General features: G+C 52.2%; 3 protein-coding genes across 5 annotated transcripts in view; 1 reads left to right on the top strand and 2 right to left on the bottom strand.

Moving 5' to 3' along the window:
* Positions 1–65: 65 nt before the first annotated feature.
* On the bottom strand, positions 66–1,635 carry C13HXorf65 (chromosome 13 CXorf65 homolog). Its single transcript, XM_068696783.1, has 6 exons — positions 1,508–1,635; positions 1,333–1,419; positions 1,112–1,246; positions 970–1,038; positions 756–877; positions 66–297 (listed from the first exon to the last, which is right to left on the bottom strand). Exons 1-6 carry the CDS (start codon positions 1,530–1,532, stop codon positions 187–189), a joined length of 549 nt encoding a protein of 182 aa, XP_068552884.1. The 5' UTR covers positions 1,533–1,635; the 3' UTR covers positions 66–186.
* Positions 1,636–1,662: 27 nt separating this feature from the next.
* On the bottom strand, positions 1,663–4,955 carry IL2RG (interleukin 2 receptor subunit gamma). Its single transcript, XM_068696782.1, has 8 exons — positions 4,779–4,955; positions 3,618–3,708; positions 3,257–3,441; positions 3,026–3,168; positions 2,777–2,939; positions 2,580–2,688; positions 2,419–2,503; positions 1,663–2,336 (listed from the first exon to the last, which is right to left on the bottom strand). The coding sequence occupies exons 1-8, from the start codon at positions 4,861–4,863 to the stop codon at positions 2,136–2,138; spliced, it is 1,062 nt and encodes a 353-aa protein (XP_068552883.1). The 5' UTR covers positions 4,864–4,955; the 3' UTR covers positions 1,663–2,135.
* Positions 4,956–5,815: 860 nt separating this feature from the next.
* MED12 (mediator complex subunit 12) overlaps positions 5,816–24,236 on the top strand; it is a 36,834-nt gene continuing 18,413 nt past the window's right edge. Inside the window, exons 1-20 of one of the 3 annotated variants that reach the window (XM_068696820.1) lie at positions 5,816–6,093; positions 6,613–6,717; positions 7,511–7,702; positions 9,451–9,610; positions 10,772–10,947; positions 11,250–11,360; positions 11,937–12,191; positions 14,354–14,500; positions 14,792–14,891; positions 15,319–15,455; positions 16,127–16,258; positions 16,654–16,780; positions 17,433–17,662; positions 18,113–18,193; positions 19,100–19,273; positions 19,618–19,762; positions 20,673–20,791; positions 20,944–21,087; positions 21,857–22,020; positions 22,249–22,380. In XM_068696820.1, coding sequence (XP_068552921.1) covers positions 5,995–6,093; positions 6,613–6,717; positions 7,511–7,702; positions 9,451–9,610; positions 10,772–10,947; positions 11,250–11,360; positions 11,937–12,191; positions 14,354–14,500; positions 14,792–14,891; positions 15,319–15,455; positions 16,127–16,258; positions 16,654–16,780; positions 17,433–17,662; positions 18,113–18,193; positions 19,100–19,273; positions 19,618–19,762; positions 20,673–20,791; positions 20,944–21,087; positions 21,857–22,020; positions 22,249–22,380 — 2,930 coding nt within the window. In that variant the 5' untranslated portion in view covers positions 5,816–5,994. Of the gene's footprint in view, positions 6,094–6,612; positions 6,718–7,510; positions 7,703–9,450; positions 9,611–10,771; positions 10,948–11,249; positions 11,361–11,936; positions 12,192–13,088; positions 13,212–14,353; positions 14,501–14,791; positions 14,892–15,318; positions 15,456–16,126; positions 16,259–16,653; positions 16,781–17,432; positions 17,663–18,112; positions 18,194–19,099; positions 19,274–19,617; positions 19,763–20,672; positions 20,792–20,943; positions 21,088–21,856; positions 22,021–22,248; positions 22,381–24,236 lie in introns of those variants that run through there. The other 2 variants (XM_068696818.1, XM_068696821.1) reach the window with 2 other exon arrangements.

The raw sequence follows: 24,236 nt of genomic DNA, 5'->3' as shown, positions 1-24,236 counted from the left end.
TGGCCGGGTGGAAAGTTACCGGGGCTGGCCACGCCCACTCCCAGAAAGGGGGCGTGGCTTTGGGGGAACCCCGCCCATAAAAGGAAAAGGGGGCGTGGCTTGTGCTGCCCCGCCGGCGGGGGGCGCCACGTGGCGCGGTGCCGGTCCCGGGGTCCCGGTGCCGGTGGCCCCGCGGCTTTATTGGGCTCAGCGCTGCCTCGGCCGCTGCTGCCGCCCCCCCGGGGACTGCGGGGTCCTGCGGGGAGCCCCCTCCTGCTCCTCGCCGGGTCGTGCTGCGCCTCGTGCTGCCGCCTTGCCCTGCAGGGAGGGGTGGGGGTGACACGGGGACAGGGGTGGCACGGGGACGGGGACGGCACGGGGATAGGGGTGACACGGGCATGGGGACGGAGGTATTGGGACAAGGATGTGGCCATGGGTCATCAGGGCTGCAGGATGCGGCAATGCGGTGGTGCTGGGGACATGGGGATGGGGTGGATATGGGGTGGCATGGGGACACACAGGGGGACAATGGGGCATCAGGACGGGGAGGAGGGGTGGCACCGTGTGGGGACAGTGGGCGTGGGGACAGCAGGTGTGGGGACAGTGGGCGTGGGCACTGGGCAGCTCCCACCACCCAGCACCCAGGAGATGCCGCGGGCTGGAGAGGTGAGGAGGGTCCCCGGACATGGTGGCAGTGTCCCTGTCCCCAGGGTGGAGGTGGCCTTGTGGGAGGTGGCAGTGCCAGTGCCACCCGGTCCCGCAGGGCCACCCCTTACCGCTCCCTGGCCGTGGGTGCCAGCGGGCAGCGCCTCCGTGGCCGGCGCCCTCCTGCCCTCCGCAGCCTTCAGCGAGCGCTGGAGCCTCCTGTGCGTGTGCTGCCCGTGGTGCCGCAGTCCCTCTGCACCGGGGACAGGGCTGGGGGCTTGTGGTGGCCCCCAGGGGGGGATAACCCCAAAGTGTGCACCCCGCAGGTCCCCATCCCTCACCCACCGATCAGCGCCACGCTGGGGTCCTTCAGCAGGGGCGTGAAGGTCCGCGGCGCCAGCTCCTGCGCGGTGCCTGCGGGCACTGCTGTCACACCCACTGCAGTGCCCTGCGGGGACCGCGGGGACAGGGGGGGCTCTGCGCCTACCGGGGGTGCCCAGCTCCACCCTGCACACGTAGTAGGTGCCGGGCGCCGGCAGGAACTCGCTGGCCCTCTCCCGTAGGGTCTTGACTTGGAAGAGCAGCTTGGGGGTGCCCAGCTTGTCGCACACATCGATGACGTCTGGAAAAGCCGGGGTGCACGTCCCAGTGGTGCCAGCCCCCATGGGGAGCCCCCGCGGGGTCCCGCCCGCTGCCCCCTGAGCTCACCGGTGGCGGGGACCCCCACCTTGCTCCTCAGGTGGGAGAGCAGCAGCAGGACGGGGCAGTCGGTGTTGACCAGGAAGCTCTGGTTGTCTGTGGGGACAGTGGCGGTGGCCAAGGGGGCGTCCTGGAGACCCGCAGTGTCCCCCTGCCACGTCCTCGGGGCCGGGAGGGGACTCACCACCATGGTTGATGCAGATGAACATGCTGCTGCGGGATGGAACCGTGGGGCTGCTCCCTGCCCCGTGGCGTTTGTGAGGTCGGAACGGGGGTGCCGGGGTGCTGGTGAACCCAAATTCCCCGCCCCAAGACCCCCGGAATGAGCCTGACCCAAAACAAAGTGCAGCAGAGCTTTATTGCAGCTGGAAACCCGCGGTGCAAGCAAGCAAGAGGCCAGGCTGTGCTCGCCCGGTGCCCGATGACAGCGGGGTGGCCCGGTGGCTTGTCCCCTCAGGGTCCCTCAGTGCAGCACCCGTCCCTCAGCACTCCTTCGGCTGCGTGTCCCCACCAGCCAGCCCTGCTGCACCGCCACGGGGGCTGGGAGCGCAGCCTGGCTGTCCCCGCTGGGCGTCACCGGGTGCCACCGGGGCTGCCCCACACGGGAACACATCCCCGGTGTGCTCACGGGCACCACGGAGCAAGGGATCCCCCGAAAGGGATCCCCCCCGGGGCTGTGCCCGGTTGGACACCCAGCGCTGAGGACGGGGCGGGTGCTGGCACACCGTGGCAGGGAGTGGGACTGGGGGCATTTGGCAGGGGCAGGGAGGGAGCAGGGGGCAGGATGGGTTTGGGCAGTGCTGCTGGCAGCGTCACACCCCCACGTAGTTGTTCTGGTAGGGGCTGTGCTCACGGGGCCCAGCCGGGGCCCCGGGCCCCCCCGGCGGGCGGTTGCTGCCGTCCCACTGGGGCTCGTGGCTCTCCTTGGAGGGCAGCTCGCTCACGTGGCAGATGCTCTCGCTGTAGTTGGGCTTGAAGCTCTCCAGCATGTCTTTGGAGACTCCAGCCCATTCCTCAGGGGGCAGAGCAGGGTGAGCGGGGTCAGGAGGTGCCGCCCAGCCCAGCCCGGCCCCACCACGGGATGGGGCGACTTACCTGGAAGTTGCCGTTGTGGGTGATGAAGAGCTCGTCGAAGTTCTTGCTGGGGTTGGGGATCCGGGGCATGAGGATGACCCAAACCCTGCGCAGGACACAAGTGTCGGAGGGGCAGGCGCTGCCCCACACTCACCCCTCACGCCCCCCGGCCGGCCGCTCACCTCTCCATGCGCACCAGCAGGACGACGAGGACCAGCAGCAGCAGGCAGGAGGCGATGGGGACGAGAACCGTGTGGATCCAGAACCTCTGCAGCTGCTCCTCCGCGAGACCTGCGAGGAGCCCTGGTGGTGGGGACCCAGCCGGCACACGGCCACCGCGGGGCAGGGGAAGGAGCCGGCGCCGTGGGCACGTCCCTACCCTTGCTGGTGGTGTTTCTGCCCCAGACCACGGGGACGCTCCACTCGCTCCAGAGCTGGGTGCTGCCGCAGTAGCTGTTGATCTTGCTGCGCACGTAGAAGGTGTAGTACTTCTCGTAGTCCACGCTGGGGAAGGAGAAGATGTCTCCCTTCACCCCGTGCTCCTGGGGAGAGAAAAGGGAGAGGCGGTGAGGGCCAGCGCTGTGGGGACGGGCAGGGGCTCGGTGCCCTCCTCCCCAGTGCCTCTTACGATCCAGCTGGTGTCCTTGTTGCTCTTGTACTTGACGGCGTGCTCCAGGCACTGCGCCTTGGGGTATGGGGAGCTCCAGGTCAGCTGCAGCTGGTTGCTGCTCATGTTGCGGATGGTCAGGTTGACGGGAGCCCCCGGTTTCACTGCGCAGCACAGACAGAGCCCGGTGAGTGCTGTCCCCGCGCCCCGGTGGCCCTGGGGAGCCCGGGGACCCCCTGCCCCGCTCCGTACCGAGGTCCTGCAGCTCCATGCGCTTGCTGCGGATCTCCAGGGTCTGGCCGTTGACGCTGGCGTTGAGGAGGACGTGGAAAGGCTGGAACTGGATGATCTCGCTCTTGTTGAAGTGGCAGCCGACGCTGACCCCCTGGTCCCACAGGTAGTGCTTGCACTCCAGCATGGGCAACCTGGTCTCGTACCTGTGCGCAGAGGGTTACGGGGGCTCCCCAGGACCCCAACCCTTCCTGGAGCCCTCTCCGGGTGCATCCCACCCCAGCGAGCCCACAGACGGAGCCTCCAGCCCCAGGCTCGGCACAGAGGTGCCGGTGGGGGCTGGAAACCCTGCGGGGGACTGGCGTGGGGCGGGGGCACCTACCAGTAGTAGAGGGAGTAGTTGGCTGTGAGCGTCTCCCTGCTGCCCCACTTGCAGGTCATGTACTCCTCGTTGAACAGGACGCACTCCACCCCTGCAGGGACAGAAACCACCGGTCACTTTCCGCTTTCGCGCTGCCCACGGCCCACGCCAGCCCCACGTCTTCCTCCGGAGAAGTGCGAGCTCAGCGCCTCTCCCTCCTGCATCCGTGCTCGGCTCTTCCTGCCCTGATCGAACCGCGGCACCGCGCGCCTGGCGGCACCACTGGCTTCTGCGGGGCTCTGCCAGGGTCTGCGCCCCAAACTGGTTAAAAAAAGAAAACAAAACAAAACAAAGTCTGGTTCAAGGCACAAAACCCGCCCGGCGCAGCCCGGTGCCCCGCTCGGTGCCGGCTGTGGTTGCCTGTGCAGGATGCTGCGCCAGCGGGCCCGCTGTGAGCGTGTTTTTCCAGAGGAAACGTGGGTTTGCCATTTTGCAACCCCAGATAAATCATGAAGCCGAGCAACCGTGTGCCGAACTCTGGTTGCTTCGGCGTGTGGAAATGGAGGGCCGGCGGCAAGGCCCGGAGATAGCAGAGGGGCGGCGTTGATTTGGAAACCAGATATTCGGGCACTGGGCAGCCCGCAGCTGGGCTTTCCGAACGTGGCAGCAGCTGCAGGGGCAACGATGCGAGCGAGGAGCCGGCCGCCCCCGGGCCCTACATACGTGTGGCACTGCCACGGGGATGGAAATGGAGGCGACCGCACAGGACAGGCACGGGGTGCCCACGGCCCAGCCCTCCCGCAGCCCCCCGGCACCCGCAGGGCCCCGTCTGGCATCTCCTGGGGGCTCGGAGCTGGGCCTTGGCTGGTAGCCATGGGGCTGCCCCGATGGCCAGGCTCCCTCTGCCCTCGGTGCTGGGAGCCCCGTGGCTACCCGAGATGTGGGGCTGGATGCTGTGGGGTGGGAGAGCGTGGGGCTGGCACCCACAGGGCCAGCAGTGCTCCAGCTCCCAGCTGGGACCCCGGACAGCCAGGGGGATGTCCCGGCACAGCCCGGCTCTCCCCGAAGCCCCATTGCTGGCGGCCCCAAGTCACGGCGCATGGCCCCACATCCTCCCCTTGGCCGCCATCACTGGGGCGAGCTGTCCCCGACCCCACCACCCACCAGGCTCCCCCCCATTACCTGTGGGGCCATGGGCGGCGGCGAGGCGGGGGCCCAGCCCGAAGAACAGCAGGACGGGCACGAAGAAAGCCATGGGCACCGCCATGGCGTGGCTGGCGTGCGACGGCCCCGCGCAGCCCACCTTGCTCCGCCGATGGCTTCCGCACCCGCCGCCGCTTCCTGCCACACGGCGCCGCCCGCCGCCCAGGGCCCACCCTATATGACGCCCCGACGGGGCCCCACTGCTCTTCCTGCCTGGCCCCCGCAGCTCTGGGGCCCCGCTGGGACCCCACAGCTCGGCCCCTTGGGATCGGGGCTGCTGTGGGGGTCCTGAACTGCGGGCAGGCCCGTGGGCACATATGGGGTGGTGGTCATATGGGGGCTGTGGTGGGGAGGGGGCTGTGGTGGGGGGCGGTCATGGGGCTGGGCAGGGGGCAGGTACTGGGGGGCGGGCTGGGGGTGGTGGGACGGGGTAAGGGTGGCATGGGGGTCCCATGGGGGTCCCGTGGGGTCCCCCGGGGGTGCTGTGGGGTCCTGTGGGGGTGCTGTGGGATAACTGGAGGTTCCATGGGGGTCCCCTGGGGTTCCATGGGGTGCCATGGGGATGCAGTGGGGGTCCCCTTGGAGGTCCTGGGGGGTCCCGCAGAGTCCCATGGGGTTCCTGGGGGTGCCATGGGGGTGTCCTGGGGTATCCTGGGGTATCCTGGGGTGTCTTGGGGGTCCTGTGGGGTGCCCTGGGGGTGCTGTGGGGGTCCCTCGGGGATTCTGTGGGGGTCCTGTGGGATCCCTGGGGGTGTACTGGGTGTCCCACGGGATCCCTGGGGGTCCCATAGGATCCCTGGGTGTCCTGTGGGGGTCCCATGGGATCCCTGTGGGGGTCCCGGGGGTGCCGTCGGGGCGGGCACGTGGCGGGGCGCCGAGGAGCGGCCCCGGGATGCGGCTTGGGGGGGGGGGGGGGGGGGGGGCGGTGACCACGTGACCCCGCCGCGTCCGCCAGGGGGCGCCGCTCGCCCCTCGGCCGCCCTTCGGCACTTTCCGCCTCCGCCCGGCGCAGGCTCGGGCCCTCCCCTTCGGGCTTCTCCGTCCGCTTTCGGCTGCGCTTCGGGGAACTCCGGCGCCGCTCGGGTCCGTCCGGAAGCGTTCGGGCCTTGCCGGGCCGTCGGCGCAGGCGCAGTGGCGGGCGGCCCCCGGCGGTCCTTGTTGTGGCCCGGCCGCCGCTGCCCGCCGGCAGCCCGGGATGGCGGCCTTCGGAGTGCTCAGCTACGAGCACCGCCCGCTCAAGCGGCCGCGCCTCGGCCCGCCCGACGTCTACCCGCAGGACCCCAAGCAGAAGGAGGTGCTGAGGGGGGCGGCTGATGGGGTGTAGGGGGCAGCCCCTCAGGGCCAGGCCCCACGGGGGGGGGGGACCCGGCACGGCCCTGACCGGGGGGGGAGGGGGGGGGGGGGGCGGCCGGGCCAGGCCTCGGCCCACGGGGACCCCTCAGGGACCCCCCAGGGACCCCCAAGGAACCCCCAGGAACCCCCCTAGGAATCCCTCAGGGACCCCCCGGGACCCCTCAGGGACTCCCAAGGGCCCTCCATGGACCTCCAAGGGACCCCCAAAGACCCCTAGGGACCCCCTAGGAACCCTTCAGGGACCCCTCAGGGACCTCCAAGGGACCCCCAAGGACCCCTCAGGGACCCCTAGGAACCCCTCAGGGACCCCCAAAGACCTTTCATGGATCTCCAAGGGACCCCCTAGGAACCCTTCAGGGACCCCCAAGAACCCCCCATGGACCTCCAAGGGACCCATAGGGACCCCCAAGGGACCCCCCAGGACCCCTCAGGGCACACTGACCGCCTCCCCCCCTCTCAGGATGAGCTGACCGCCCTGAACGTCAAGCAAGGCTTCAACAACCAGCCCGCCGTCTCTGGGGACGAACACGGCAGCGCCAAAAACGTCAATTTCAACCCCGCCAAGGTGAGAGCCTGCTGGAGCAGCCCCCCTGGCAGGTCGCGGGGCTGGGCTGGGCTGTTCCTGATGGCAGTGGGTCTGCTGGTGGCCTCCTTGCCTTCGGGATGGTGCTGTGGGAGCTGCCCCTGCACGGTCAGAGTTTGGTGTTGGCAGGCGTTGGTCAGCAGCTACAGCTCCCAGCTCTGAGAGCAGATCCTTGTCTGGCCTGGTACAGCCGAGTGGCTTTATCTCCAGTTGGTAGATATGTCCTGATATTCTGCAGTTAAAGCAGGAGGCCACGGCACTGGTAGCGAGAAACTTGTTCAGAATAGGCCTGGTTAGATCATTGCAATGGTGGAAGAGATGTAAGGCTTGTTGAAACATCTGGCAATTTAAACGCAGGGGTTGCAAAACAGGCTTCGGCTTCGTTTTTCTGATATTAAGGCGTTAACTGCTTGGGCTCCCTTCTGAAGGGACTGGCAGTGACCTGGGGTGGAAGGCAATCGATAAGCACGGTGGTTTTGTTTTCTTTGGCTCACCTCTGTCCCAGAAGCCCTCGGTCTGGTTTGACTTAAGTGTTTATAAGGAGTTGTGTCCAGCTCAGCTGGAGTCTTTGCTCAGTTATTGTATTGTCATCTAGAAGCATTCCTCTTTGCGAGGATAGTAACGGAAATTATTGGCATTTTTGTGTGTGTGTGTTTCAGAAGTTCATAACCGGTGGGACTTCTGGCAGGAAGGATAGATGGGATTTTAAGTGAACAGAGCAGAGTTTTCAGCCATGAAATGTAATTTGTCCTTTTTCTTTCTTTCCTTCCTCCAGATCAGTTCAAATTTTAGTAGTATTATTGCAGAAAAGCTGCGGTGCAATACACTGCCGGACACGGGAAGACGGAAACCCCAGGTGAATCAGAAGGATAACTTCTGGCTGGTGACAGCGCGTTCGCAGAGTGCCATAAACAACTGGTTCACCGATCTGGCTGGGACTAAGCCTCTCACTCACCTGGCCAAGAAGGTATGTGGCAGGGGAGGCTGCAGGGCAGAGCATTTTATCCATGCTTCCTTCTGAAGTGTTTGCTTAGCAGAAGGTTTTACTGCTTGGAGGAGTTTCTTCCATCTACATCTCTTGAAGTTTCCAGCTCGAAGAGCATATCCAGGATGTGCATTGCACTACTTGTGGTCTCCTTGCTCAATCCTTTGGTCCCTTGTTTTTTATTTGGAGGCTGGGTTCAGCTCTGCTTCCTGCCTCGTGTGGCGTGGCTGATTTCTGCTGAGGTTCTGATGTTTCTCAGAAGAGCTGCTGCTGTTGCCTTTGGCCTGTTGTTTAGACGAGGACCTTTCCTATTGTGGGGGTTTCCAACTTCTCCAAAGTTGCAGTGGGAATTACTGGAAATGATCAGCTGAGTTACTTCCCAGACTGCAGTTGCAGTGACACGTGTTTCTGGTTTTAAGCTGAGACCAGAGCGCATGTTAGCCTGGCTGAGACCAAACTGTAAAGCATTTCTGTGCTCTGGGGGCTAGGGATTACCCTGGCAGCACTGAATGCTTTAGGGTATGGAAGAAGGAAGAAGGGTCCTACTCTGCCATTTCCTAGGGCCCAATAACAAGGGGAGCTGACTGCCCATCGTGCTGGGCCAATAAAGAAGGAACCTAGGAATCTACTGTGCAGTGTGGAAAAATATAACTTCCAGTTGTGAAATAGAAGCGGAGCACGGAGTTTAGAAGCTGGAATTTGCCTGGCCCTTGGAATTCTGAGTCAGCCATGGGAAAATCATTGTTTTTCCCCACAATCTGTCTCCAGTCTCTTAATAAATTTAGTCTGTCTATCTTCCTTTGCACGTCGGCTGTCAGGTTCTTGAGGTCACTGTGAAAATTTGAGCCTTTTGAGGCCTCTCCCAGTTTTCTGCAATGTGCTCCATCAGTTTTAATGGACTTACATGTGAAAACAGCTGCATTTGGTAGCCGAGCAGTCCGTGACAGTGAGGCATCAGAGAATAATTGGGCAGAATGTAAGAAACACAGCGAGTAAGTGATTCAACAGTCAGTAGGTTAGGGAACTTGATACCTACAAAATGTACCTGTTCCCTTTGAATTTCTCGTAGCTCTGTAAACCCACAAATACTTGTGCTCTCTATAGAATCCCATGCAAGTGAGCCCCGCAGCTGTGTGTTTTGCTGTGTTGTGTTACCACTTCCTGCTTCATAAATCTGCAGGATGATGATTTCACTGGTATCCTCCCATGCTTTCTCTTGAATTTTTGAATCTTGGATTAATGAATTCCTTCCTACTGTGGTATTCAGTTCCCTGTTTCTTGCAGTTTTTTGTTGACCGCTTGTGATATTATTACAAGACTTTTGTAACCATTCTGTTTTGTTTACAATGTGAAGAGTCCTGTCTTCAGTCTGTCCTCATGCTCGTTCCTGACTCAGTCCTTCGCCTGCACCTTTTGTAGTTGTTTACATCCTCTCTGGAGGATATCCTCAGAGCTGTTTGCAGGATTCGGGGTGTGGATTTACAGCGATGTAATCGTGCTTTCTGTCTTCTTTCGATTTGTTTTGTTTCTGTTTATACTGAAATGCAGCTCTGGTGCTGTTGCTTTCTGACCAGAGACAAATTCTTGCAGTAGGTTTCTCGAGACACAGAGCAGCACGGGACCTTTTTTCCCTACACAGGTGGTGGTAGTGCCTGCGGCGTGCAGGATTGCTTCGGAATAGTTCCTGTCCAAGTCCGTGGTTGCGATTCCCCCTCTCTGTTCTGTTGCAGGTACCCATCTTTAGCAAGAAGGAAGAGGTCTTTGGTTATTTGGCAAAATACACTGTTCCAGTGATGAGAGCGGCGTGGCTCATCAAAATGACTTGTGCCTATTATGCAGCCATCACGGAAACCAAGGTGAAGAAGCGGCATGTCATTGATCCCTTCATCGGTAAGCATTTGTGTGGAGCTCTGCTTTTGTCCATCCCAGGTGTTTCCTGCACAGCCTGCTCTTGAGCAGTGAGAGGTAGCCTGGAAATCAACATAAACTTGTTTCCTGCTGATAAATCCTGGTGCTTTGATGTGCATAACTGTCTAAAATAACACTTGTGAGAGTCGTCTGTTGAAAAATAAGTCTTGGCACCCAGAAATCCTTCCTCAGCACCTACTTCTTTTTCAAAACTCCCCGTTAAGTTTCACTGTGCTCCTCTGCAGCATTACCTGTTTTTTTCCTTACCCTACAAAGACTGCAAATGTTATTGCTTAGCTATGAGTGATTAGCTTCTTCCTGAGTAAGTATCTTTCCCAGAGAATTTCCATATATTATTCTGTGTTTCCAGTTTCATTAAGCCTTCCTGGATCCCACATCTAACATCCTTTGTGTTCTGGCCTGCTCCAGATTACTGCAGTCTAGAGGAACTCCAGTGTCTGTTTGCTGGTTCTTGTGGCTGTCACTACAGGACCTGACCACGCTCCCTTGAAAAGCAGTATCAGCAGCTGATATCCATGGATATTTTTCTTTCTTGTTTATCTTTGGTTTAAAAATTGCAGAATTTTCTCTAATTTTTTTTTGAGGTTGGTCAGCTTGCTGGATATATTGATTCTAATTTCTTTCCTGTTCCTTTGGATATTTGTCCTACTGCTGACCCAAGTTGCTGTATATTTTTGCCTTGAGTTTTGTCATTTGCATTGTCCCAGGGGAGTGTAGTCATACTGTTATTTTGTGTACTGAGTTTGCCTTTTATACAGTTAGATTTTAGTAAAAAATATATTATTTTTAGAAATTGGTGATCATGGCTTTGCACCAGTGTCTGAAATAAATTAAAGACAAGTTCAGAGCTGAAGTGTTTGCAGTGTTTCTGCTGTCTGGTAAGTGGTTGAGGATGTTCAGTCAGGCTGGCCTAACCTTGCATTTCTGTGGTTCCCCCGGCCTCACTGCCACCCCCAGCCAAAAACAAAACTAATAGTGTGATACTTACTTTTTTCTCTGTCTTTCTCTACTTTTCAAATGACAGGAACTTTTCTCGTTTTCCACACAGATGCTAGCCTAAGTGTTGGTTCTTTTCCTTCTGTTCACCACTGTGCTCGTTGTTAACGTGTTCCTTTCCTCCAGAATGGACGCAGATCATCACCAAGTACCTGTCAGAGCAGCTGCAGAAGATTGCGGAGTTCTACAGGCAGCTCCCAGGGCAAGGCTGTGGTTCGCCATCAGGGCCAATGCCTCAGGAGGTGGAACAAGCTTTGAAGCAGTGGGACTACAACGAGAAACTAGCCATGTTCATGTTCCAGGTGAGGGACTGTGGAGGGGACTGCTGGATGGCTGTGGAGCAGAGGAGGGCTAGGGGATGTGTACCCAAAGTGATTTATTTTTTGCAGAATATTCTCTTTATGAATAGACCTTCAGGTCTGGATGCAGTTCTAGTTCTTCCAAGGCAGGATGAACTCAGTAGTAGAACAGAGTAGTACAGGATTGTGGGAACTCCTAGAGTTATTTCCATGATCAGAAAGGAAGCAGCTGCTGCTGTTTTGTTTTACCTTAGTGAGCTTTGACTCAACTCTCGTCCATTTGCTCTGCCTTTATCTGTGTGCAGGATGGCATGCTGGACCGGCATGAATTCCTGACGTGGGTCCTTGAGTGCTTCGAGAAGATACGGTCAGGAGAAGACGAATTTCTCAAAATGCTCCTCCCCTTGCTGCTACGGGTAAGAAATACCTGCTGTTTTAGGACAGCTCTGTCTTGTCTGTTGTCAGTCCCCTCCAGACTGCCTAAGGCATGATGAGCTGTTTTGCACTGTGAATGCTGGAGAATGTCCTCCTGCTAGAGCATTATTCTTAGCTGATGCAAGGAAACCTTTCTGAGTTCTGCTTTTTTCTGTCTCTCTCTCCTTTATCCTGTTGCCCTTCATTAGACCTGGCTATCCTTGTCCATCTCATAATTGTGATAGTTGGACTCCCGGTACTCATTGTTCACCCCTGCTTGGAAACCGCTTTTCTTTCTTTCTCTCTTTTTGTCACAATAGATTTTAGACTCTTGAAGCCCTGGGAAGGCAGGGTGTGGGTACATTTTGATGCATGAATTCATTGTCATAGGAGAGCATTTAAGGAGTTTCTCTGATGCTTAGTAGCCAGTGGGTGGTAGATGATGCCAAGGTGTGCTGTGTGAAGGGACTGTCTCTGCAGGGCAGTGCTATGCTGTATTCAGCGTTGGGAGGATAAAGGGTTTCCTCCATGTTGCTTGTAATGAGGACTTTTTTTTTTTTTTTTTTTTTACCCTGCAGTACTCTGGAGAGTTTGTGCAGTCTGCGTACCTGTCCAGACGTCTGGCCTACTTCTGCACCCGCAGGCTTGCCATGCAGCTGGATGGTGCTGGCGGGCACCCACCCCACATCCTGTCTACACAGACAGGGAATGCTCTTCCTTCAACTCCCACCCCTCAGCCAGCTGCTGGGAATCCTCCTCCCAGCCCTTTCAGTGACTTACTTCTGTGCCCTCAGCACCGGCCAGTGGTATATGGACTCAGTTGCATCCTTCAGGTAGGTCTGAGTAATAGCTGATGACAGGAGGGTCAGCAGGAACAGTTCGTACTGTATGCCATTGCAGAAAAAATCATTACAGCTTGAGACAATAACTTCCTGAGTATAGAAGTTTCAAGCCATGATTGTCAAAGCGTAAGTGCTTGCTGATGTGTTAAGAGAGTTTGGTACCAGACTTCAGTGCTGTAGCAGTGTCCTTGACTGAATTACATAAGAAAAATGGGTTGGAACAGAGCCTTTTGCTCTATTCACGTGTGCCTCAGATGTCTGGGAATGCTTTGCAGAAGAGAGAGCAAGGGGGAAAAAAGGGACGTTTCGCCTAAACGTTATGTGTATCATTTAAGAAGTTGTCATCTAGGAAAGGAAGGTACACCAGATATGAAGAAGAGCACTTCATAATTTTGTGAGCTCTTCAAAATTAAAAACAAACAACAACAGAAACATGCAACTGCCAAAACAACAACCACAAAAAAAAATAAACACGCACTTTTATGTATGGACGAACTTTAACTGTTTATCCAGACCACTTTCCTTGGAAATGATGGCAGACTAAGAAAAGAAGTGACTCTAAACTTACAGTCTTTATACGTGGAATTGAATAAGCCTTAGGCTGCAGTAAAAGGGCAAGGATGCTGAAGCCTTTCTCATAGATGTTTGAAGGGCAGGTGCTGTTGTGTCACTGTGGGACTCAGTCCAGACCGTGCTTGTGTCAGAGGGAGATAGGTGAGTTCTGTTCAGTGTGTTCATGGTTGTGTTTTTCTCCTTCAAGAGAAGAGTGACTAAGTCAGGTAGATCCCTGTGCAAGCACTGGAGATTGCCCCTTCCAGGAGCATGCTGAAGCAGAGAAGATTCCAGAGAGTGCAGGATGGAGCAGGAGCTGGAGAGGAAGAACACACAGAGCTTGGGAACCTGCAGCTCAACAGAAAAATTGAGATCAAGGAGCCCTGACAGGATCAAGAAGCAGCCTGCCAGCTCTCAAACAGGATAGAAAGAAAATTCCTAGGGTACAGCTGGCTAGAAGTAAGATTGCCTCTGCAAGGGCCTAGAGAGCAAGGTGGGGGGTTATAAATAACCCCTTTGTATTTGTGTTAAGCCTTTCTTAGTCACTTTCAATTTAAAACATTATTCTTCTAGTTTATGGTAAAGCATGACTTTTTGAATATAAAAATCCTTTTTGGGGGAAGCTCACTTTAGAGAAAATATAGGAGTGTATACTTCTCAGATTTGGCTGATTTGGGGTCTGAACAGCCTGCTTAAAAAGTTCAAATTGGTTAATGATGGTCGAATTATTTTTATAGTATGTATCAGAAAAGCCCTTCTGAGAGAAGATGTACAGATTTTCTGTCTGCAGACAGTAGGTTAGGCTACAGCACAGTAAGATCTAGTGGCTGGAGCTGGGTAAGGTCAGGCTGGAAACAGATGCGTTTCTATCAGTGTGTGTAATTAACCTTTGCTCAAATGTCCCAGAGAGATGATGGATTCTTTGGTTTGAGGATTTGTAGCAACCTTGGTTGTCCATGTTAATGTCTGGTTCCTCATGATCCAGAGGGTGGAGAGGTGTATACCAGGAATCATTCAGTGAAGATTTGCCTGTGTTTGTGGGTGTCTGTACAAGATCAAAAAAGAACGAAAACATGTAATAGTATTGATATTATAATCACAAGTACCATTATTAAATAATACAGTATAATAAGTTTGGGGCTGTTGACTCGTATTTCTTCTCACACTTTGCTGATTTACAGTCCGCATCAAGAGTAATGTAAATGCTGCTCCTGGGCCAGGAGGGTCGGACTGTGCATTGACAGTGTGAGTCATAAGAAAATAAGGTCTGTTTTTAAAAAGCAGGAAGCTCTGCAGCAACGTGTTAATGCTTTTGGATAACATGGAATTCTGCTCCTGGCTTCTTAAGCATACCTAGACTAAGACATTTAATACGGCAAAAGTACTGGTCTCCTCCTTTCTACCCTCATATGGTCGGAAGAGTCTTTTGAAGCTTAGAACAACCACCTAAAAAAACCACAAACCGAAATAGTAGATACATGCACAAGATGATGAATCTAGGCAGTAGAACAAATGAGTGGCTCTTTCTGTAGAAAGTAATTTAATTTTGACTATTTTGACCTTAATTTGCTGAATGATACTCATTTTTCTATCTGTTGCAGAGTATAATTTTGTGTTGCCCAAGCGCCCTTGTGTGGCATTACTCATTGACTGATAGCAGGATAAAGACTGGTTCCCCACTGGATCACCTGCCCATAGCCCCGTCGAACTTGCCTATGCCAGGAGGGAATTCGGCCTTTACACAGCAGGTGAGCAGCCTTCGGAACAGGGAGATCTGGTGCTCCAGGATAATAGCTGCGTCATAGCTCTTTCAGGATTTTCTTTTCACATTGTGCGATGAGTGCAGCCAGAGGTGCTCCCTCACTCCCAAGGAATTTACTGCTCCCATTCTGCCATAAGCAAGATTGTGGTGTGCTTGGAAGATGGACAAAATCTAACATCAAGTAGAGCTACTGTCATGTTCTTTGTTTTCTGATAATTTTTTACACAGGACTTCTAAGGCATCCTCTTGGATGTTTACGCAAGTCTGTTGCTTTTAGGTTCGGGCAAAGCTCCGTGAAATTGAGCAGCAGATAAAAGAGCGTGGCCAGGCTGTGGAGGTTCGTTGGTCATTTGACAAGTGCCAAGAAACCACAGCAGGTAACTTGCTGTAGGTTTAAGTTTTTCTGCCGTGTTCTGTTCTGTGTTTCCCTGAGAAGTTTCCTGTCTGTTTCTTTGTTTTTCTTACGTGCTGGCATTGGTGTTTACTCTCAACAGTAAAGAGAACCAAATGGCTCTTTTTCTTTCCAGTGCAAAATCTTGCATGGGTCAGTTTCCCTGGGTATAGCATGAGTGGAAACTGGAAGTGTGTACGAGAGAACTGTAGTCCTGTACACATGCCATGCTTTAATGTTTTCCCCTAACATCTACTGTTGGCTATGGATAGTCAGGATATTAAACTAGATGGACCCTTGCCTGACTGGTACAGCTTTCTTCAGGCAGTCTCCTGAGCAGTGAGCTCACAGAAACTTTTGTTCAAGAGTTGTAGCAGTTGCCAGACATGAATTTCTTTTGTCTTCTCTTCCAGGTTTCACTATTGGCCGTGTCTTGCACACTTTAGAAGTTCTGGACAGTCACAGCTTTGAAAGATCTGACTTCAGCAACTCTTTGGATTCCTTGTATAACAGGATATTTGGGCTGGGTCCAACCAAAGACAGTCATGAGGTACCTTGGACTTTGTGGCTGGGCCCTGGTCCTGGATGTGGCTGTGTTCTTGTTTATGTTCTCTGGTTACTGTCCTGTGTCTGGAGATCATTGACGAGGTAGTGGCCTATGGCCGAGAGATGTGATCCCCATTGACAAGTATTTTGTGCAGCCGTAAGTTAGGGAGGTATTAAAGTGAGAACAGGGGGAGTCTGCGTACTAGTCTATGCTAAGAAATGTGCATAAGCCTGAGATAGTCCCCACAGCTGGCTGAAGAGAGTGGCCTATTTATGATGCATGGGGCCACAGAGCAACTAGTACTCCATTGGTTACTCCATTGGTTCCTGGAGGTGAGCTGCGAGGCTGGTAGTTTGTATATTTGCTATAATGCTGTTGACAAACTGTTTCGCTGTGTGCTAAAATTGACACTTTATAGATGTACTGCTGAAAGAGATTATTTTCTGAAGCAGCGCAAGCCTGCAGTATTGTCAGGGGCTGTGTTTCACCTCATGTCACAAAGCAGAGTCAAACAGAGACAAAGCAGGAAGACCTCACCTTGACATCTGCGGTGCATGTTAGGAAGAGGGGCATGTAGCAGGCTTCAGGCTGTGCTCTTGGTTACCTGAGGCCTTAGGGCTGCTCAGCTTTTTTGTTTGGGTCGCCTTCTCACAATAGTGCTTGTGTCTGCCCAGATCTCCCCAGATGATGATGCAGTGGTGGCCTTGCTGTGTGAATGGGCTGTCAGCTACAAACGCTCTGGACGCCACAGAGCTATGGTCGTGGCCAAACTCCTGGAGAAGCGTCAAGCAGAGATAGAGGCTGAGGTATGTTCTTATTCTTGGAAAGCTAGCAGCAGTAAAGCAGAGCAGAGGTTAACTAACTTCAGATTGTTGCAACAGTGAAAAGCAAAGACGGATCAGCACAACATCGCTTAACACTGGTACTGTAGATTATGGTTTTTGCTCTGTCTAACCCAAAGTAGGTCATAAGTGTTGCTTTGTGTGTATTCCATTTCTTGGATGATTCTGAAGACAGTTAGGTGCTCGTGGTGCAGAAGCACTGGCCTACTTAGAGGCTATGAAGCAGCTTACAGAAACCTGTGTGGTGGCTTTCCCTAAGTGCAAGCTAGGAATAATCTAGTGAAGGCTTCTTTTTTGAGTTTATGGACATTGAGTTTCTCCTCTGGGACAGTGGTTGGTACTTCTGTCTGTTTCTACAGAGATGTGGGGACTCTGAAGTCGTGGATGAGAAGGGCTCCATTTCCTCAGGATCTCTCTCGGCAGCCAGTGCGCCTGTCTTTCAGGATGTCCTTATGCAGTTCCTTGACACTCAAGCTCCTATGCTAAGTATGTAACGAGAACTTGTGCTCTCCCAGTTTCTAGCTTTCCCTCTTCTGCAAACTCTGAACTAGCACGCTATTCTATATCTAAGTCTATTCTATATGTAAGGACCCAAATTTTCTCTCTGGCTTCCTTGCAATCCAGAGCATATCCTGGGGGGGGAGGGATAGCAGCCTGGAGGGTCAGATGACAGGATGATCGTGCAAAAGTACCTCTTTTAACAGAGTGTTGGCCAAGAATAAATGAGTATAAGCTAACCTGGAATTGATTCAGGTTGAGAACTAAGATTTCTAACTAGTAGGTGACAAAACTCTGGAATAACCTGTTGGTGTAAATACTGCAAATGGATAAACTAACAGGGACAGGATTCAATTCTGAACAATGTGGGGGACTGTGGTTTGTATACCCAGGAATGGCACCTCCAGTCTAAAGTCCCACACCTCTGGTCTGTGATACTAACTGGAGAGGTTTTCACTGAATTGCCAGCTGTTGAAGGTGGGTTTTCTGGTTCTAGCTTCTGCTATAACCTCAGAACTATGTAGCAGTCACTTACTATGTTGAGATTTCTAGAAACGCATTTTCTGACTCTAGGTTGGGTGGCTTTTTAGTTTTACAGAAGAGCTCTGATAAGTACTGACCGTCTCTGCTGTCCTTTCAGCTGATCCTGGGAAGGAAAATGAGAAGGTGGAATTTTTTAACCTGGTGCTGCTATTCTGTGAGCTAATCAGACATGATGTCTTCTCTCACAACATCTACATGTGCACACTCATCTCCCGGGGTGATCTTGCCATGGATTCTCATGGGCCTCGCCCGCCCTCACCCTTTGACGACCCTGCTGAGGAGCATGACAGAAAGGAGACAGAGGGTAACAGTGGCATCAAGCTAGAGGTGAGAATACAAGCACCGTGGCTCTCCTGTGTGCTGTTTCCCTTGGTTATACTTTCCTGTTTTTACCAGCTTTGCAGCCTCCTTGCTATTACCTGCTGGAGGATGTATCGGTGATTTATGCTTCTAATTCCCCTGAGCTATTTCCTTACCACTTCAGTTGCAAAAATAGAAGGCTGTATTCTGAGTGTGTGGAAAGGTCCTGCAGAATGTAAAGGGGCAGACAGGAAAATCTTGCTCTGCTCAGAGCTGAGCAGCGTAGCATAAACTGCTGTGCAAGGCCTGTATGTGATGTCAGGTGTTTGTAGGGTATTTGATTGCATCTGGGTTTCTTTTGTGAGGCCCTGTGGGTGTTGGCATTGCCCAACATGGAAGTGGAGTGCTGCAGTAAATAAATCTTGTTTTGTTCACTGGTGTATCAGCGAGGTGTAAAGCTGCTCTGTCTGTTCCCAGGACACAGGTCTTTCTGAGCCCATGGACATTGACCACAACTCCAGTGCGCTCTTTGATGACATGGAGAAGACAGATTTTTCGGTATGTATCTGCATTTTCCAGCTGCTTCTCAGTAAGTAGGTCAGTATGTTGTACTGCAACCAAGGACAGCAGCTGCTTCGCTTTTGTGTGAGTGCTCTCTCTGTACTGCAAAGCCAGTGTGCTGGAAGTGGCTAGCTTGTAAGGCAGCTGACGCTGTAAAAAGGTTCAGATAATCTGTTCAGGTAAGTCAGAATGATTCAGATGCTGTCAATCAGACTCAGTCCCTGTCACTCCTGGGATTTTTTTTTTTATCTTCTGTCCACTGACAGCCCAGTATTTGGGCTGGGTAGGAAATGAGCTGCTTGGAAGTGGGTAGAAAATGGATGACCATAATAGCACCTGGAGGCTGAGGGTGGCCAGATGCTGTTGGCGGGGAGTTTCCTGATCACACGGGAAAAGACACAGGTCTGCTGTCATTGTACTCTGTGGCTTTCAATACTTCTTCAGCTTCACAGTTCTTCATGATATTTGTAGGCATGGATCATAATTGCAGAATGCTTTGAAGCACTTAATTTGTAATAAAAATAATTTGTGGTGATGGAAAATTTACGAGTACCTACTTTCTTCCACCTGTTAATGGATTTTCAAAGTACTTGGTAGGCAGGTGCGATGCAGAGAGCTATATTGCTTTCCCAGGATCCTCACCTCTTCCGTGGAGGTGATTGCTCCCAAAATCCTGAGATGTGGTTATTTATTTCTTCTTCTTTATTACGCAGTATAAAATTTGAACCAGAAGCAGAAATGGAAATAGTGTCTTAGCACAGTGCCTTAGGTCAGTGCCCTAAGATCTGGATGTTTCCTACCCTCCCTCTTCCTGTTCCTTTTTGGCCTGAGCAAATGTGGCTTTTTTTTGCATTCCCATGTTCCCTAAATGCTTTTTCTAAAAATCTTTTTATGCTTCCCTAGATGTTTTCTCCGCCAATGCATTGTGAATCTAAAGCCAGCCCTTCCCCTGAGAAACCGGATCCTGAAAAGGAAACGAAACCTCTGCTGAAGGACAAGTCTGCAGAAGGAATGCTAGCATCTCTGTATGATCAGCCTCGGCACATCCAGTATGCAACACACTTTCCTATTCCTCAGGTATGAGACCTGCTCATAACCCCTCTCCTGCTGCTGTCTTGTGCTCCAGTCACGAGGCTGCTGTGTTTCCCTGCTGCACTGTTGTAAGTCTGACTGGCGTTGAACCCGATGTCTTTCAGTGCTGAGTGGGTAAGGAGCACGACTGTGCTTTACTTATGCTTTACTGCACTTACGCTTTCCTGCACTGCTGCAGGAGAGTGATCTACTTAAGATGCCTCTTTGCTTACTCCCAGAACAACTTCTGAGATGAAGCTTTCTTTTTGCTTTTAAGAGATCCAGATGTGAAATGATATTAAGGCATTCAGCCCGATAGTTGCTAATGCAGTTCTCTCTCGGTTTCCCAGGAGGAGTCATGCAGTCACGAATGTAACCAACGGTTGGTAGTTCTTTTTGGGGTCGGAAAACAACGGGACGATGCTCGGCATACAATCAAGAAAATAACCAAAGACATTCTAAAAGTTTTAAACAGAAAGAGCACTGCAGAGACAGGTCAGTATTGTTTAAGCCACTCCTTTCTGAAAAAGGAGCCTTTCCTCTTGGCTGCCTCCTTTGTCTGGAGTCTCACAATGGAAGGATTTCATGTAAACTACAGTGCCTGGTTGGCTGTGTCAGTCACTGACAGCCTGGAATGGTGCTCTAGTCTCAAATATACTGAGCAGCAAGTAAGAAGATCGATTTCCTTCTGACTCTATACCTTTAATTGAACATACTTTTCTTCGGAAGGCAATTAAGCCATAGCAAGTTCAGAGTGAGACCAAAATGTGGAATTTTCAAATTTTTTTTTCTTCCACTTAGATCTTTGCACAGAAGCAAAAAGAACTTTGCCTGTGAATGTTAGGCAAAACTTTGATTAATTGTATTATGCTGTTATGCTTGCAGAATGGCAGATTTGGATAGCTGTGTTAGTATCCATAGAAAAAATCTGATTTCTATTGGTTGAGAATCTGGCTACATTTCTTTTTCCTCTCTTGGTTAGTGTAATTCCTGAAAGGCTACTTACAGAATCTTCCTTATGCCATATTTTAAAACACGAGATGCTCTGACAAATTTCAAGGCGGAACCATGCCCAGTCTAGAATAGTTGTTCTCAGCAGGGAGTCAGTGTTATGTCTAAATCAGGAGAGAGAATATCTTCCCTCTCGAAGGAGTACCTTCACTTGGCATAAACTAGGTGTTAAGCATGCTGTCATTTCAGCCTAGGAAGTCCTTCCTCACCAATTTATTGTTTTGAATTCAGGATGGTCCTTATCTTAAGGATGGGAACTCTGGCTCTTTGGCTGTGCTCCTTGGCAGGGGCTGGTGTTGCTGAGGGACTGGCAGGTGTTGATGATTGCTGTGTAGTCCTCTTCTGATGAGGAAAGTAGCCTAATGCTGTTTGCTGGTCCTCCTAACTTTGTTAGGTGGAGAGGAAGGCCAGAAGAGGAAAAAGAGCAAGCCAGAAGCATTCCCGACAGCTGAAGATATTTTTGCAAAGTTCCAGCACCTTTCTCACTTTGATCAGCACCAAGTCACGTCTCAGGTATGAAACTTTAAAGACAGCTGTCTTCTTTGGGTCCTGATTGTGTCCCTCTGTATTTCTGAGGGCAGCTTCCTAGAGGAGGGAAAAGAGATGGAACTGCTGAGGGACTTCTGCAAGGGGAGATAGCACTGTGTGTCGTCTTGTGCTTGCAGGTATCTCGCAATGTCTTGGAACAGATCACCAGCTTTGCCTTGGGAATGTCCTACCACCTGCCTCTGGTACAGCACGTGCAGTTCATCTTTGACTTGATGGAGTATTCACTCAATATCAGTGGTCTTATCGACTTTGCCATCCAGGTAAGCGCAGTGTGCTTCAGCATTTAATGGGATCGGTGCATCAGCCTGAAAGGCAGAAGATCTGTGCTGTGATGCTTGTGTCGTGGGGGTGGTCAGATTAGGTGGGCATTGTGGTGCTCCTGGGCTGCAGCTGCTTGGAATAAGTTGTCTGTGGCAGGTAGTCTGACATGTCCCGTGGGGGGATTATTCTTCCAGAGACTTCAGGATTGTCATTGGAGGATTTGCATTGCATCTCTGTCCCTGGCTGCAGCAAGGCCTGGTTCTGGGTGAGAAAGGGGGATGTCTTTCTCTGGCAAGCCTCCTGCCTTTCTCCCCTGGAAGGACCCTTGGCACGTGGCAATGCAGACTTCTGGATCCTGCTAAAATTTTGTTGCTGTTTTTGCAGGCCGTGACACGTATCTTTTTGAAGCCTTGCTATGATTGCTGATGAAATTGAGGTTATTAGCCTTTAAAAGGGGGGAGGATCTCCCTCCACAGAGTGATTTGTACTGGACAGAAGTACCAAAAAAGCTGCCTGCTACAATCTGTGGCCATATACCAATCTCCCTCTGACACCCAAGCACTGTCAGGCCCTTTGTACTGGTTGAGTGAGACATTGTGCCTAAATATTGAGCACTGACTGTTCCAGGGTTATATTTCTAGGCAGAAAGTGCCTGCCAGTCCCTCTTCCTGGCAGGCCCTGTAGGCTGTGGGTGTCGTGTGCCTGCTCCATCTCTGACCATACCTTACCCCTGTGGCTGTTGAAGGGTTTTTCTGTCATTGGGTGCAGTTGCTGAATGAACTGAGCGTGGTGGAGGCAGAACTGCTGTTGAAATCCTCCGACCTTGTTGGCAGCTACACCACCAGCTTGTGCCTGTGCATCGTGGCTGTGCTGCGGCACTACCACTCCTGCCTTATATTGAACCAGGACCAGATGGCTCAGGTCTTTGAAGGGTAAGGGAATATTCCCCTCACCACGTGGAAGGGGATTGTGAGGGGCAGGGATATATCTGTGTTCTAAAATGTAGCAACATTGTGCCTGAGGGTTCAGCTCACAGAATTTGAGGGGAAAGGGATGTGTTACCCAGTGAGCACTGTTGCTGTGGGCTCTGTGTGATGAGATGATGATATTCCTTCAGATTTTCTTTTTATGTTGCTGCAGCTTTTTTTCTTTCTATGCAGTCTGTGTGGGGTAGTGAAACACGGCATGAACCGCTCAGATGGCTCCTCAGCAGAGCGCTGTATCCTGGCCTATCTCTACGACCTGTATACCTCCTGCAGTCATCTGAAAAGTAAATTTGGGGAGCTCTTCAGGTGAGTCTGTGGCAGGCGGAGTGCACTGGGTGCCTACGAGTATAGAACATGGGTGTAAGCTTTGCTTGTTGTATTGTCTGATGGGATTGTCCCTGAGATCCTCTCACTGGGGGCTGGAAGTCTTGGGAGGAGTGCTGGTTTTGCAGGCAGTAATGACCTGCTGTATTACCTTGGCTGTTAGATCTTCAGGTTCTTTGTTAAATTGCCTTCAGCAGTACCCTGCACTTCCACAGGTCTGTTCTTACTCCACTCCTAAAGTGTAGAGAAGTCTTTCCCTACCAAACTCTGCTGTGTTGAAGCCAAAAGCCTTATCTGACCAAGCAGATGATCTTAAAGGTTGTTCTTTGCTCATGCTCAGCTCCCTGGTAACCTTTGCGTCACTTTCCTTGGTTCTGGGTTCGTTCCTGTGCCGCTCTCCACTCTTTGGCCTTGTTCTGCCCCTGTTGGCTCTTCAGATTCCATCCTGCTGTTGTTGCAGTGTCAGCTGGTGAGGCTCCTGGCTGCTGAGCACCTTTGAAGTTTCTCTCTTGACAAAATTGAGAGCAGAAGGAATTGCACTGGGGCTCTTTGCAGGAGCCATCACACACATGTGAATGAGAAACGCGATATTGGTGTAACTGAATTCCCAAAAGCTATTCAGCAAGGCTTTAAATGGCCACAGATAAAAGGGAATATCCTCTTGCAGGCAAACAATAGGTTAGAGATTGATACAAAGAGTAGGAAAAACTTTCCTTTTGAGGGTGATCCCTCTCTGAAGAAGCCCCACAGGGCTCTGCTAGTGCTTGTGTTGTTCAGCGTATCAAAGGCTGTGTGAGTGGCGACATCAAAACTTTTCATATAACTTTTAATTAACATATAAAATGGAAGGTGTCTGCAAGTTAGTAGGACCCAGCGATCATGACTGGACGATAAATTGACAGATGAAGCTTAGCATCATTGTAAAAGCAGTGCACGTAGGATTGTCCTCATTGCCTTCCAAACTCTACATAGTGATGGATATATGCTACCAATCAGATGAACTGTCTTGTACTTGTAGTAGATACGTCAATAAAAATATTCTCTAAATGTTAAGTAGCAGGCAAAAAGCAAATTGAATGTTAGGTATAGTTTGGAAAGGAATGGAGAACAGAACAGAGGGCGTCATTGAGCCACAATATGAATCATGGTGCAGCTGTGCCTTGTGGCTTTGGGCACCTGATTTCAAAAAGCATGTGGTGGACTTAAGTCTGAAGGATGGTGAGCGGTAGATGACCAGTGGTTTGGAATTACACATCTACGAGGAACTGCTTAGCAGAGTGAGTCTCCTCCCTGTAGAAGAGAAATGGGGGAACTGACAGAAGTTTTGGTTCATATGGAAAAGAAACTGAGTGTTCAATATGTCTTACATTAAAAGCACAAAAAGCTGTGATTAGAAAATAACAAGGGGTAGGTTCTGAGCAAAAGAATAAACTTCATTGTTCTCATAGGTAACCGTGGAACTCGTGCCATGTTGTAAACACCAAAAATCTGCTGAATTCAAAAAGCAGGTGGATAATTTGTAGGAGGATAATCTGTTGAGGCGAGCGTTATCTCTAACTCCGAAGGTTTCTGAGCCATAAATTGCAGCAGGGTCGGGAAGGATGCTGGGGCACTATTGCCACATACCTTCCTTGTTCTTAAGCTTTTATCTGGGCATCAACTGTCTTGGCACCAAAGTCTGAGCTAGGAGTTGCTGTGGTCTGACCTGGAATGCCCATTCTCATGCTGTGTTTGCTGAGCCCCACCCCCAGTAACTTCCAGGTGCTTCCTGAAGAAAAACCGTTCTCAGTCTTCTGGGAGAGTCTTTCTCATACAAACTGATCTCGAATCTTGACACG

This window comes from Anas acuta, chromosome 13 (genome assembly GCF_963932015.1).
Source record: "Anas acuta chromosome 13, bAnaAcu1.1, whole genome shotgun sequence".
Taxonomy (NCBI): Eukaryota; Metazoa; Chordata; class Aves; order Anseriformes; family Anatidae; genus Anas; species Anas acuta.
This window is presented reverse-complemented; position numbering and strand designations above follow the sequence as displayed.

What these genes read in the sequence shown, in the direction of transcription:
- IL2RG (XM_068696782.1), bottom strand. Translation starts at nt 4,863, where the DNA reads ATGGCGGTGCCCATGGCTTTCTTCGTGCCCGTCCTGCTGTTCTTCGGG. An exon ending in CAGAAACACCACCAGCAAGG is followed by an intron (nt 2,689 to 2,776) that starts GTAGGGACGTGC and finishes GGCTCCTCGCAG; the next exon opens with GTCTCGCGGAGGAGCAGCTG. An exon ending in CTGCTGGTGCGCATGGAGAG is followed by an intron (nt 2,504 to 2,579) that starts GTGAGCGGCCGG and finishes TGTCCTGCGCAG; the next exon opens with GGTTTGGGTCATCCTCATGC.
- C13HXorf65 (XM_068696783.1), bottom strand. Translation starts at nt 1,532, where the DNA reads ATGTTCATCTGCATCAACCATGGTG. An exon ending in GGTGGAGCTGGGCACCCCCG is followed by an intron (nt 1,039 to 1,111) that starts GTAGGCGCAGAG and finishes CAGTGCCCGCAG; the next exon opens with GCACCGCGCAGGAGCTGGCG. An exon ending in CCCCAGCGTGGCGCTGATCG is followed by an intron (nt 878 to 969) that starts GTGGGTGAGGGA and finishes TCCCCGGTGCAG; the next exon opens with AGGGACTGCGGCACCACGGG.